The sequence below is a fragment of the Chaetodon trifascialis genome, chromosome 23, assembly GCF_039877785.1.
Source record: "Chaetodon trifascialis isolate fChaTrf1 chromosome 23, fChaTrf1.hap1, whole genome shotgun sequence".
NCBI lineage: Eukaryota > Metazoa > Chordata > Actinopteri > Chaetodontiformes > Chaetodontidae > Chaetodon > Chaetodon trifascialis.
In genome coordinates, this window is record NC_092078.1 from 5,561,581 (window position 1) to 5,575,014 (window position 13,434).

The window sequence follows — 13,434 nt, forward strand, 5'->3', positions numbered from 1 at the left end:
ATTGTTTTGATTTAACTTGATTTAATATTTAAGATCAGTTGTTTATCTGATAAAAGCCAGCAACACAAATTTGAGGCAACACATTTACCATTTTAAGGGATGATTTATTTCAAGTGATGTGCGTGTAGAGCAGATAAAGGCATTTTAAAGGTTTTTTTTTTTAAGGATGTTTGGTTTGTTAGACAAATCAGCTTTTATTGTGAAAGTCACCTCCGGATGCTGTGCTTGTACTCTCTCTAACTTGACGGCGCGTGTCGCTCCGCCGGTGCTGGGTGTCCTCACGGAGCCGCTCAGCTCAGCGGGGCTCCGGCGGACAGCGGATGCGGCGCCGGGATGAGGTGTGTGTCGCTGCCTTTTGTGCGGCTTCGGTGCTTCGATTCGAGCCGCAGTTTCCAGCCGGAAAAAACAAAGAAAACACGGTGTGTTCACCAAGAGGAATCCGCTCTGCCTCTGGCTGTGAGTGAGCGCGAAGCCGCGGACAGATGAGAGTCGCGACGAAGTGAATTTGGAGGCACTTTTGTTGGAAACGCGCTCGGATCGGAGCTGCTGCTGGTGGTGGTGGTCGCCTCTTTGTGCTGCGGGCTTTCCCTTCTTTCCTCCTGTCAGAAAGGTAAGAGTTTCCTGCAGGAGTGATGTTTAAAATGTGATTGTAAGTAAATGAGCATTTATATGATAACAGTGGCTGCTGTGGCTTTAATATAAAAATGACCAAATTAATATTTTCTACCACTTTTTTCGCGAAAAAATTTAAATTCCTTATTTGTCCAGCTTCGCTCGTCTGTCAGGACTGATGAGTTGGCAGATAACAGTATTGATCTCAGACTGACTGTTCTTTCACTCCCGGTGTGAACGCGTCCATAAACCAGGTTTCCACAGTGACTCGGAGTCTTTTTCGAGTTTGCTCTCACTTTCTCCATGTTGCACTTTTACGCACTGAGTGCCATACGGGACACCGCGCAGCGAAGCCCGGTACGTTTCCATCCGTGCGGTCGCACGCAGGGGAGTTGTGCGTGCAGTCCGCGGTGTGTTGCTCGCAGCCGCATCACCTCATCCTGGGTGTGCTCCGCTTTGTCTCACACGCTGAGCCGCCGCGTTTCCGCTTCTGTGGACGCAACGAGTCCTGAGCGCTCGACACTTTGCGCGCTGGTAGTCCTGAGTTTTAATTCACGCTGAGGGGGTTTTGGTAACGTAAAGGCCTCGAAGCCTGGGCTCGGGTTGCTTGTGGAGTCGGCATTGAGGCTGCAGCCACGCCTCGCTGGCCCACCGCCACCCTGAGGCCTGGAGGCCCCCCCAGGAGCCACCTGAGGCTGCGCGCGCGGCCAGAAACCATAACTGAACGAGATGTTTCAAACCTGAGAGGTAAAGAGTTCACATCTGACTTGTTTGAAGGTGTAACTCTAATAAAAAGCTTTACTGAATCATCTCACAGCATCAGCAGAGATGAAGAAGAAGTTTGGCATCTTGTGACCAAATATTTGTAAATCCTTGACTTTTTCTCTGCAGTGTGGTAACAGTTTTATTCCCGGCCAGCCTGTGTCCACACTGCACGTGGAACCTCTCCCATCCCTCAACATGGAACCCAGTGTAAATCAATCAGCGGTGGATCGATTCCAGCGGGAGAGGCTCGTCAGTGGGATGGATGGGATCGACTGTCTCAGACAGGGTGGGCCTGGGCGACAGAGCACGTGTTGTTTATGCCACAACAATGCAGCTGTGAATGTGTGAGAAACCCAATGTGACGTGCACTGAAACGTAACACAGCTGCACCAACTGCCACAATCTGCACTGCACTTTTACTGATGAATGCTTGCTCGGCTTCGGCCTCTGTGTTGTGTCTGGCCCGGGGTTTGACAGCATACACTCAGGTCCTGCTGGTGAAACAGGCGTCTGCACGAGCTGCAGCAGCAGCAGAGACCAGCTTCGCCTCTGGAGAATCAGGGCTCTGGGATCGGCGTGATTTCCATTTTTAACCAGAAAGCGGGCGCTCTGCCTGACGTGATGGTGTGACAGTGGCCCTGTGTAGTCTCCTTTTTAAAAATGTAGAGCCGCTTCCCCCCCAAACAGCCTCTATAAAAAGTTTATTTTAAATGTTTTAGTGTCTCTATGGGCTCTCTGGGACAGTAACGTTGTTGTTTAGCCATCCTCGTGTAGCTTTGGCTTCACGCTTGGGCTCGTTTTCTTGCTGGAGAACAAATCTTCTCCAAAGTGGCAGCGTTCTTACAGACTTTCCTTCATGATTTCTCAGTATTTAGTTGCATTCACCATGCATTCATGTTTGGGATGATGTCCAAAATGATCAGAACCATGGTTCAGCTGAGACTGCTTTCTGGAAAACTGTAGCTCAAATCTCAAATCTTTTTACTACAAATATACCGAACATGCATGCATGTCCGACGACACTGGATTGAGAAACTCGCTGTGAAGCGCTGCAGATTCTTGGAACTGAAATACATTTTCATTGCCTTCCTTGAGTACAGCCTTGTATGCCTGCTCACAGATCACACGAAAGCCATTACTGAGAACTGCGATGTCTTAATGTGGAAAATGGAAGGCCACAGCACAAATTGAGAGCACGAGGAGATTTGTTATTAGATTAAGACTCTGCTTGATCTGACAGAAAGGCCTGTGTTCTGTCCAGGTGAAAAACTTCAACAGCCGTTTTTAGGTTTTTAACCTTGTTAACGTGTCTGTACGATGCTTTTTTTGTGCTACGGGACATATCGTGAGTGAGACTTGGAACTGCAGGGGACCAATGGCGGCCTCAGAGACACAGATTCAGACTGTCTGGGTTTCATACGTCACATATCAACGCATCAGTGTCACGAGTCAACATGTTGGCCAGTTTGTTTTTCTGTTGATTGTGTCCAGATAAATCCGCAGTGTGCTGGATAATGCTAGCCAGCGTTAGCCTGCCATGTTACATTCATGTTAACCAATAACGGGACATTTTAGATATCTCGGAGGTGCTGATGAAGAAAGTTCCAGCAAAGTCAAAGCAGTTTGTTCAATGACAGCTACATTGATGAGAAAGCTTCACATCAGTGCGTAGCGCTCAGTAGCAAACACACCAGAAAGTGAGCAGAAGTTTGGTGAGCTGGGACACTTCTGAGCCATTTTAAGGCACTTTTCATGGAAAACACTTCAAAATTGCAATTTTGAAAAACAGAGATGAGTTTTCAGGGGATTCATCGATGCCAGGGGAGGACAGAAACGGACTAAAGGGACTGAAAAATGAGAAAACATCATTAAACTGAAGTCAGAGTTGTGGTCTGGTGAATGATTAGTGTCTGCTCTGTCTTTTGAGGTGTGTATTTGAGGAGAAGGAGAGGAGGGGGTGTAGAGTTGATGTTCTGGTTGCTATGGCAGCTTCCCCCCTCCTTCCCCCGTCACCCCCAGCCTCCCATTCATCCCCATTGTAGTAGTTAAGCTCTGTTGCCCCAGGAGACTGCAGGGGACAGCTGGGGAATGCGGCGTCCGCATGTGCGGGTATGCATCAACCATGATCGCAAAACACTGCAAAAAGTTGAGACGAGTCGGCCTTTATTTGTTTAAACGAGACGCCCGGCATGCAGGTTTCAGCCTGGAGTCGTTCACTTGTGAAACTGGAGCGCTGTGGAGCTGCTCCGATGTTCCACCTCCCCTCCTGCGTTCCCTGCACACCGGAGACTCGTAGCCCAGAATAGACGGTGGCGTAATTGCCCTTTATTGGCTGGGAACACAGTCAGGGCCAAATCACTTGAGTTTGCTCATAAAAACTCCCTCAAAGCGGAAGAATGGGCCCAGCTCCGTCCTGTGTGCCTCAAAGCACACACACTTTCACACACTGCAGAGTGCCAGCGCTTCAACAATGCCGTCTCTCTTCTTGTTGCTTGGTATGTTTCCCTCCGAGATGCTTTTATTCCTGTCTGATATGACAAATTATCTTCCCTCTCTGCCTTCATTTCTCTTCCTGCCTGCCCTCTTTTCACTCCAAACCCACCATTTTTCTTACTTCTTCATCTCCTCTCGCTCCGTCTTCCTTCCCAGGCCTCCAAGATAGATTCCCTCAGGAGTAAAGTGGACCTGCTGCGCCTCCCTCTGGCCCTCTCCTCCAAGTCCATCAGCAGTCGCAAGAGCCAGCTGGGCATCTGGGAGAAAGGCGGCGGCTCGGGGGCAGGAGGGGCCGGGAAACCCCGACCACCGCCAGCCTCCGACATGGACAACGAGTCAACGTACTCAGGCTACTCGTTCAAGTCGTCCCACTCGAGAAGCTCCCGCAAACACAGGTAGCAGAGCACAGATTGTACCGTGCTGCAAGTAGGGCTGCAGCTAATAGTTTTAAGAACCTCCTGGTTACTGTGTTGATTTATCTTTAAAAGAGGAGCCCAAGCGTCCATTCAGTTTAATCGATAATGAAAGTATTGTTAATTGCAGCCCTAGAATAAACAAGACATGAATAAAACACATAAAAAGGCAGGAAGTTTGACATCATTGTTGTCTGAAATGTCCACTGTCTCCAGGGAGAGGCGGGACAGGCATCGCTCAAAGAGTCGTGACATCAGCCTTCGTGGAGACAAATCGGTGACCATCCAGGCTCCTGCAGAGTCACTGCTGGACGCAGAGTCCACCAGAGGAGATGACAGGGTCAGGGTTCAGTTTTAATCCGCTCGATGTGTAAGCTGTGCTCTGCCGTGCATCGCCAACACTCTCCTCTCTCTTCAGGATGACAACTGGGGCGAGACCACCACGGTGGTCACTGGCACCTCCGTGGACAGCATCTCCAATGAGGACCTGACACGGATCTCGAAGGACCTGGAGGAGTCTTCGCCGCTGGAGTGCCGGCGTTTCCTCGGACCAGCGTTGGGCGCAGTCCTCGGGTTCTTCGCTCTGGTGACTCCTCTGGCCTTCTTGGCCCTCCCGCAGCTCCTCTGGCGGGACACGCTGGAGCCTTGCGGCACACCGTGTGAGGGCCTTTACATTTCTCTGGCCTTCAAGCTTCTGATCCTGCTCATCTCCACCTGGGCACTGTTTCTCCGCCCGCCCAGAGCCACTCTGCCGCGCTTCTTCGTCTTCCGCTGTCTGCTGCTGGCCTTGGTCTTCCTCTTTGTGGCATCTTACTGGCTCTTCTATGGGGTGCGAGTGCTGGAGCCCAAGGAGACAGACTACAGGGGGATTGTGGGATATGCGGCCTCCCTGGTGGACGCGCTGCTGTTCATCCAGTACCTGGCCCTGGTGCTGCTGGAGGTCAGACATCTGCAGCCTGCTTTCTGCCTGAAGGTTGTGAGGACCACAGATGGAGCCAGTCACTTCTACAACGTGGGTTGTCTCAGGTTAGTGTGTGTGGAATATTTGTCTTCGTTCCCCATTTAAATCCGATTTTGTTGGATTTGCTTTATTGTTTTCACTGCCACATCAGTCCTGGATGTTTGTCAGTTTTAAAGCTGCAGCAATTCGTTGATCAGAAGATCAATAACACCACAAAATCTAATTTCTTCTGTTTTACACCCATATCTACTTTGAATATGTGTTGGACTCTGATCACTGCTAAAACACGGGTGACCTACACTCAATACTGTGCCTGAATGCATCCTTTGCAAACACAGGTGGAGCTCATAGCTGCTGCTCTGCTCAGACAGCCTCCTGTGCAGACACAGTGTTAGATGTCACCGTATTGTTAACCAAAAGTAGACACTGCTGCAACAACCTCTGCCTGCAATGTGCAAATATATTTAGGTGACACATAATCTTAAAACGAGTCTGCAAAATTTTATCCTTTTTGATCCTGTGAGCCTGACTCACTTACATACTTGACATAAGTTGTCTTTCTGTCTTTTGGCAGGATTGCAACCTTTGCACACATTAAAACCACAAATACAGACAATCATGCAGCATTGGCAGAAGCCTGAGCTATATGATGCTTTCATCAATACAAAATGAGCACAGGTTGCCTGAAAAATTGAAGGGTGAAGACTCAGATGAACTCTTTCTTTTCATAAGATCTCAGATTATTTTCCTGCCCCTCATCATCACTTTACCAAAGCTGGCTTGTGGCTGCCAACAGCTCTTTGTTTCGAAATATTGAAGAGGAAAGCTTTGTTTTTATCCTCTGTCTCATGCATTGCAGTATACAGCGGGCAGCAGTGTGGGTTCTGGACCAGTACTACAGTGACTTTCCAGTCTATAATCCCGCCCTGCTCAACCTGCCCAAGTCTATCCTCTCCAAGAAGATGACTGCCTTCAAGGTGTACAACCTAGGGGAAGGTACAGTGATCTTATGTATAGTATTTCATCTTTAACCTTTTTCATTCATCAGATTCCTATTGTGGATTTTTAAAATACGTTAAACAAAGGTGGGAAGCAAACGCTAAATTGCCAATGAAACAATCTTGTGTAGCCTGCTGCAACAGTGAAGTGGTACAGGTGAGTCTGCAGCATGTGATAAATGGCAATTGTTTACAAGGCAGTTTATATGGCAGTTGTTTACAATTCAGATGTAGAACAGCCATAACTCAGCAAAAGCTAAACCTGCCTGAAATGGAGCAAATTACCCCCTAAAAATTTACAAATTAGGGTGTAAATTCCTCAAATCATTAAGTGAATAAAAATGAAAATACTTTGCAAGCATGCCCAGGACTAATCAGATGTTTAGGTCGTCCTGAAGTTCAGTGTTTCCATCTACAGAGAATAGCACCAATAACTCTACTGGGCAGCCCAGATCCATGGTCGCAGCTGCTGCCCGGAGACGAGACAACTCCCACAACGAGTACTACTACGAGGAGGCAGAGGTGGAGCGGAGGGTCCGCAAACGAAAAGCCAGGTAAGGGCCTACCCCAAGCTTCATTAAAGCTTTATTAAAATTCTTTGTTTGGCCACTTGGGGGCAGCCCAACATGCTGAAAACACAAGATTGCCAGGAAATTCAAGTGTGTAATGTTTGTGTATTTGGTGCACACCTTTCAGGCCACAAAAGTTATTATCCTCACAAAATATTAAGCTGCAGGTAACATCAAGCTAATAGCATATGGCTTTATATGTAGTCATCTGACCCATTGTTAATATAAAGATATTGATCAGAGCAGCTGTAAACCCAGTGTCTCACTCCTGTTTCTCCTCCCAGACTGGTGGTGGCAGTAGAAGAAGCCTTCACTCACATCAAGCGTCACTTGGATGAAGAGGGCACAGTGTCCTCCCCCAAACACCCGCGGGAGGTGATGGACCCCAGGGAGGCGGCCCAGGCCATCTTTGCCCCTATGGCACGGGCCATGCAGAAGTACCTCCGCGCCACCAGGCAGCAGTCCTACCACAGCATGGAGAGCATCATCAACCACCTGCAGTTCTGCATCACGCACAACATGACCCCCAAGGTGAGGAGAGTATTTTTCTTTATTTCCATTTCTTTCCTATTTTAAATTTGCAGCAATTTTTGGATATTTATTTGAGCTCTTATAAGTTTAAGTTTTGTTTTTATTTGTAATTTACTTGGGTAAATGGGTTTGTCGTCTGCATATTGTGAAACTTTTTTGCGTTTACCCCCATTTTTTCCTTTTTAATTCAATTATCCAAATTATATAGGTAGTATAGCTGTCATGTGGCCTCTGTTGACCCTGTTTACCGGAAACTGTCCTCTTCTGAAAATCTGTGGTTCTCAAAGTTGTGCTCATATTTTCAGTTTCTACTCAAAAATAGCAAAATATGCACTCTACCTTCACTCTCCATATTTTCATTTTAATTCGCCCCTCCTCATGTCAGGTATTTTGTGTTACTGCCACATTTTTAACACTTTAAGCTGTTGCTGCATTAGCACAGCTGTTACTAAATTCCCACATGTTTTTCTGTGTGTGTTTCAGGCTTTCCTTGAGCGTTACCTCAGCCCAGGTCCCACCCTCCAGTACCTGGACACCAGCAGGGGGCGCCAGTGGACGCTGGTGAGTGAGGAACCAGTGACAGCCGCTCTTCGTCAAGGCCAGGTCTTCTCCCTGAGACGCCTCGACTTCTCTCTGGTGGTAACGGTGACACTCCTCCCCTTCCTGCGCCTGGGTGAGGAGTTCATCGACCCCAAAAGCCACAAGTTTGTCATGAAGCTGCAGTCAGAGACGTCTGTGTAGGAGGAAGGAAATGAATAATGGATGGAAGAAATGAGCAGGACAGTGAATCAAAGATACTAATCTTAGTGCTTTCAGGGTATGTTTTTATACCTTTCATTATTTTTCCTGATTTTTTTTTAATTAATTAATTTTTTTTTGTCAGCAAGCAGGACACCCAAATATGCAAAGCAGACACGGCTGAAATGTCATGACCATACTGAAAAAGACAAGGCAGCAGAAATACCCAAGTTCCTCTTTTGAGTTCTGCTGAACAGAAGCAGTGACTTGTTGTTGTGTTGACTGTTAACTTTTGATAATGACTGCTTCCAGTTCACACGATACTGACGAGGCAGAGATGTTTATAGCAGCATTTCACCACAAATGTAATGAAACACATTCTTTTGACAAGCAGTCTATAATTAGGCTTTTAGCTACATTTGTGATTCATGCATGTCAAGAGGACTGTCGGTGACAAGTTTTTTATACATCAGACATGAGGCTTCGCTTTAGCTCACTCTTAATCATATTTCTCTTTTTCTTTTACTTGAACTTGTTGCTTTCTGTTGAATCTGGCTTTTAGAAACTATGAATGAGCAGACCTTTTGGACATCAACTGGATTCACTGACTGACTCAAAAGGAGATGAAACTGCCTTTGAGCTCCTTTCTCTATTTCTGATTCCATTAAATCATTTACAGAAGACAGGAATACTGTCCACTCAAAGTATGAGGTACAAAACACAGGATGGACTTGATGCACTGAGTATATTCATAAACATGGTTTGTTTTCTGCTCAGGTTTTGTTGAATCAATTCTCCTTTCTGGAGTTCCACCTACAGAAATCTGTCATAGCTTACTAGCTAAGCACAATGTAGAACCAGTTTATGCCCACTAACACTGGTAGCAGAGGTTTTTACCTCTACATGTGAGGTTTGGATTGGATTTGAAGAGCTCCAGCACAACACGGCTGAGTGCTGCCAATGTGCGTCTTTTGGGCAGCTTTGTGTTAATTACTGTTTTTGATATTTTGTGAAGTGAATGTGAATTTGTGTGTGTGGTTGAGCATGACTGGATCACCAACTAGAACTGCTGTACAATACAAGTTAGGACGGGTCCTTCGTACCTTGTGGTCCTGCCTTGTAGAGTTGTCCAAATCTAATTTTAAGGCCTTAAAAGAGAACTAACACTGATGTAGCTTTGCACTTCTATAGCATTGTTGGATGAGCAGTTGATGCAGCAGAACCAGAGATGTCACCTTTTTATAATTCCACATGTTCTTCTTCATGGTTGAAACCTGGTACCCACAATGCAACTCGACTGCTGACAATACAGTTGGAGGTTTGCGTGTTTTATGCTACCTGCGGCCAATGCTTCGAGCTGTTAGCGGTTATTGGCGCGACAAAGGTGTGGTAAGCTCACTGCTTCTTAACCCATAACGCATTTGAAATAAGAATTGCACACAGACTTTTACGTGTAAATTCAGGGCAATTACCATTTAATAAGTTTAGAACTACTATTACTAAATGTACATTTGGGACAGTCCGTAATTATGAGTTGGTGAGCACTAATAATTCATGTTAGTGTTGAACTTTGGTTTTCACTGAATGTGATGTATTGGAGGCCATGCCCCCCAAAGACTAAATCACCTGTCCCAAATTTCACCCACTCTCACTGGTCACACTACTTCAAGGTACTAGACACAGCCCAAGACCTACAGATATTTGGTTATTTCCAGTAGCATATATTTACGTTTGTGAAGCCTGAGGGCCAATTACAGAAATAGTTACAAATCAATTTTCTCTTAAACTAGTTGATTAATTATTCCACTTCTAGAGTATCAGCTATGGATTCCTATTCCTATCCTATGGAGGAATGATGAAGCTGCTGTATATATTGGGGGTCATTCAGCAGGTTAATCCAGCCATGGGTTGATTCATGTGCACATTTGTGTGTTATTTGTTACTTCTCTCACTACAAATAGATTGTTGTGCCACTGACGTTTACATTTCAATGAAACGGTTGTATTTGTCCTGTTTTCCAATGGATCAGGTACTCAATCGAAGCTCCTAACACTTGTCTCTGAAGACAAAAAGAAGGTTGTTATTTACTGTTGCACTGTGTTTTTTAGGACTGAGTTTTTTTAATAAATGATTTCATCTGAAGTTGTTGTTTTTTGTTTTTTTTTATATTTTACCCCATGTGAGTCATAAGATGTCTCGAGTTTGTCTTTTTCCTGTGGAGCAATGAGAGGAAGTGCCACTTTCATGTAGGAGTATGTAAAGCTAGCATGACGTGTAAAAAAATTCCACACTTTTTACTGCACACTTGTACTGTTGGAATCCACCAAAACAAAAGGAAAAAATACCATACCAAATAATAAGTAAACTCTGTTCAGTCATGCTTGAATCTAAGCTGACAGATGGGAAATTTACTCGTCTCGATACGTCATTTGTAATTCAGGGTTGACCTCGTGGTCGGCATCACCACGAATAAAACAGGAAGTATAGAGTCGCTAGTAGCGCTACAACTCTTGTCATTGCTCCATCTGTCAGGATGAGACAAATTCTCCTCATTGTAGTCCTTCAAGGTAGGTCCTGTTTTTTTTAACTAAAAGTACCATAGAGCAGCAGCTGATGGGACATACTTTCAAAAACCTGAACTCATTAAAATGACAATTCAGAACAGAATAAGTAACTTCCTGAAACACTGTGACTGAGGGTCTTTGGTAGTTTAAAATTTTTTTTTTAAAAATTAAAAAAAAAAAACTAAATAAACATAATAATGCAAATCATTTTTAGCACCTGTAAGTTAAAACCTTTCAAATTTGCTTAGAAGTCAAAAGGAATGGAGGCAGTACTACAGTACTAGTACTAGTAACAGTATTAGTCATAGTCGTTCGCCATGTTTCCTGTCTGCCTCTTGGCTGTGCAATAAAATTAAAAAAGTTTTCTAAGATTCTATTGACTGATCCTCAGAAATTTCCTCTGGTGTCAACATGAGTTTGACATTTTTGCTTTTGATTTAAATATCTCAACAACTATTCTATGAGTTGCCATAAAATTGGCAGATAGACCTCAGATGATGATTAGTAAAAAGTCTGATCCCCTGACCTTTCATCTTGCTCGGTCACAAGGTCAAAATGTCATTTTTAGCACTTTCAGACCTGCAGACCCCATCAGCTGCAGCTGTGTTTTGGGTTTAGAGCTTATTAGCACATGTTAGCATGCTAAATTAAGAATGTGAACATGGTTAACATTATATCTGCTAAACATCAACATCCTATTAGTTGATTTTAGTCAGACTGCTAGCATGACTGTAGTCTTGTCTTGTTTGTATAATACCTGAAGTTGAGTGGTTTCTATCTATGAATAAGGAAGCAGACATTTCCCTTCTGTTGCCTTCCCTTACTGAGAAACAAAATTAAAATAAACCAGACTCCTTCCCTTTTGTTCGTCTAAATGCTCCCAAATGAGCAGTTACAAATATGTAAAGATATCCACCAAAAGGAGCTGAAACTCCAGGTTGGTGCTTAGTAGTCATTGCCATCTTACATTAAAAAGTAATCAAAGATCAGATGTTTTTAGGGGAAGCACTGCTTTTCTTATGTTTATTGCTGTATAAAAGTTATAGATATGTTGATTCATGTTGTATCTTTTTCTTTTACAGGGGTGTTAGTCGAATCCCTCACTGATGTCACTGGATACCTTGGGGATTCCGTTACCTTGCCCTCGGGAGCCGACCGATCATGGAATCTTTCCAAAATTGAGTGGTCAATATTCTCAAACAACACTTGGATCGCCACCTATCGCAATGGGCAGCAAAACATTGAACGCTTCTATTTGTATAAACGGAGACTCAGTCTCAACATCCTCTCAGGTACAAGCCCAATCTGTCGCCTCAAATCTATAAATGTAAATTAATTGTTATTTCATTTGCCTCTTTCATGTTTATTACTCATTAGGTGACTTGACCATCCATAATTTGACCGCCAAGGATGCCATGGAGTACAGTGTGGACCTCATCAACACTGAGGAAAAGGACGTCGGGAACAAGGTTAAGCTCACAGTGAAACGTAAGTGTCACTGACGTTCAAGACTGCCGCAAATATTTTGTCGGCAAGTGAAATAAATATCGTCACACATTGTATTTTCAGTTAGCTTGACTCAGTGCTTATTTTGATTCATTTTTTTCAAACACCCAAAAAGAAAAGCAGCCATAAATAGAATAAGACTGATATATTGGCAAAACTGTAATATAATATTCAAAAGTTCACCTTAAAGTGAGAATCATTGTGTTTTCATTACCTTAGAATGAGCTCTTTATATCTACAGAGAAAGCCCGTCCTCCATGTTTCTACAGTAGCCAAGAATGAACAAATCAAACACTGGCTCTGGAGAGCATCTTTTGCTTTTTTTTTTTTTTTTACAGCCACCGTACACACTGGACTTACACATGTGTTTGCATACAGACTTTCCTCACTGAGTTCAGCATGTTGCTCACATGTTTTGTTATTAATTACTGGAAATTTTGGGGGAGATTATTCTTTTATTTAATCAACAATTCCAATTCAAATCTCTGCAGAACGCCTCCAAAAACCAACCATAGAGACTGTCGTCTCACCATCTGTGAAAGAAGACTGTTGGGTGTTGCTGAATTGTTCTTCGGCTGATGAAGGCGTTGACTTCACCTGGCGGGTTGAACCTCCCAGTTTGGATACCTGGCACATGAGCGGTCATGACAGAAACTCTGCATTTTATTTAGCATTACTCTACTCGACACAAGAACCTGCTGAATTCACCTGCATCTCCAGCAGGAAAATGGAGAACGCCTCAAGTGTTATCACTCTAAAGTGTCATGGTAAGGTCACAATGGGCTTAAATAGACATGATACCATGACATGATGAGATGTCAGGAGTAAAATTGAACAGCTAATCAATTTAATTGTGAATTCCTTCAATGACTGAATCGGTCAATTGTTAAGGACTCTCAAAATGACATATGGCTGTTGAAAGCCCATGTTTAGATTTAGGTTGAACTGGACCTTCATTGTCACATGGTCACAATTTGATTCGATTTAGGCACCAAAGCTACTTGATTAGGTTTAGGAAAATCATGGTTTTGGTTAAAAACATTGGTATTATGTGTACAGATACATACCGCGGTCTCTTGGGTGACAGTCCTACGTATGTTTGTCTTAATCATGTTGTCGTCTTCTCCATGTTGTTTCAGATGATGAGACTCAGGAGAAGGTGTCACCTTCTTCATCCAGGGTTTTACATTTTCTTACATTTGTCATTGGAGTCATTGTTGGATGTGTCCTGCTTTCGATGTACTTTTCCAGAGGTGAGAGCAAATCATCATACTTGTCGGAAAA

General features: G+C 44.2%; 2 protein-coding genes across 3 annotated transcripts; both read left to right on the top strand.

The window, feature by feature from the left end:
- Positions 1-270: 270 nt before the first annotated feature.
- LOC139351311 (vang-like protein 2) lies at positions 271-10,220 on the top strand. 2 transcript variants are annotated; one of them, XM_070993147.1, is made up of 8 exons: positions 271-610; positions 4,027-4,265; positions 4,500-4,623; positions 4,702-5,309; positions 6,104-6,240; positions 6,661-6,796; positions 7,096-7,342; positions 7,826-10,220. In XM_070993147.1, exons 2-8 carry the CDS (start codon positions 4,195-4,197, stop codon positions 8,081-8,083), a joined length of 1,581 nt encoding a protein of 526 aa, XP_070849248.1. In that variant the 5' UTR covers positions 271-610; positions 4,027-4,194; the 3' UTR covers positions 8,084-10,220. The 2 variants fall into 2 exon arrangements, with proteins under 2 accessions (XP_070849248.1, XP_070849249.1); XM_070993148.1 differs by lacking the exon at positions 271-610 and having other exon boundaries at positions 3,969-4,265.
- A 363-nt stretch (positions 10,221-10,583) lies between these two features.
- On the top strand, positions 10,584-12,961 carry LOC139351776 (CD48 antigen). Its single transcript, XM_070993780.1, has 4 exons — positions 10,584-10,647; positions 11,727-11,936; positions 12,022-12,132; positions 12,642-12,961. The coding sequence occupies exons 1-4, from the start codon at positions 10,614-10,616 to the stop codon at positions 12,959-12,961; spliced, it is 675 nt and encodes a 224-aa protein (XP_070849881.1). The 5' UTR covers positions 10,584-10,613.
- Positions 12,962-13,434: the final 473 nt, after the last annotated feature.

What these genes read in the sequence shown, in the direction of transcription:
- LOC139351311 (XM_070993147.1), top strand. Translation starts at nt 4,195, where the DNA reads ATGGACAACGAGTCAACGTACTCAGGCTACTCGTTCAAGTCGTCCCAC. An exon ending in CCACCAGAGGAGATGACAGG is followed by an intron (nt 4,624 to 4,701) that starts GTCAGGGTTCAG and finishes CTCTCTCTTCAG; the next exon opens with GATGACAACTGGGGCGAGAC. An exon ending in GTCCGCAAACGAAAAGCCAG is followed by an intron (nt 6,797 to 7,095) that starts GTAAGGGCCTAC and finishes TTCTCCTCCCAG; the next exon opens with ACTGGTGGTGGCAGTAGAAG.
- LOC139351776 (XM_070993780.1), top strand. Translation starts at nt 10,614, where the DNA reads ATGAGACAAATTCTCCTCATTGTAGTCCTTCAAG. An exon ending in CCTCATTGTAGTCCTTCAAG is followed by an intron (nt 10,648 to 11,726) that starts GTAGGTCCTGTT and finishes TTTCTTTTACAG; the next exon opens with GGGTGTTAGTCGAATCCCTC. An exon ending in CAGTCTCAACATCCTCTCAG is followed by an intron (nt 11,937 to 12,021) that starts GTACAAGCCCAA and finishes ATTACTCATTAG; the next exon opens with GTGACTTGACCATCCATAAT.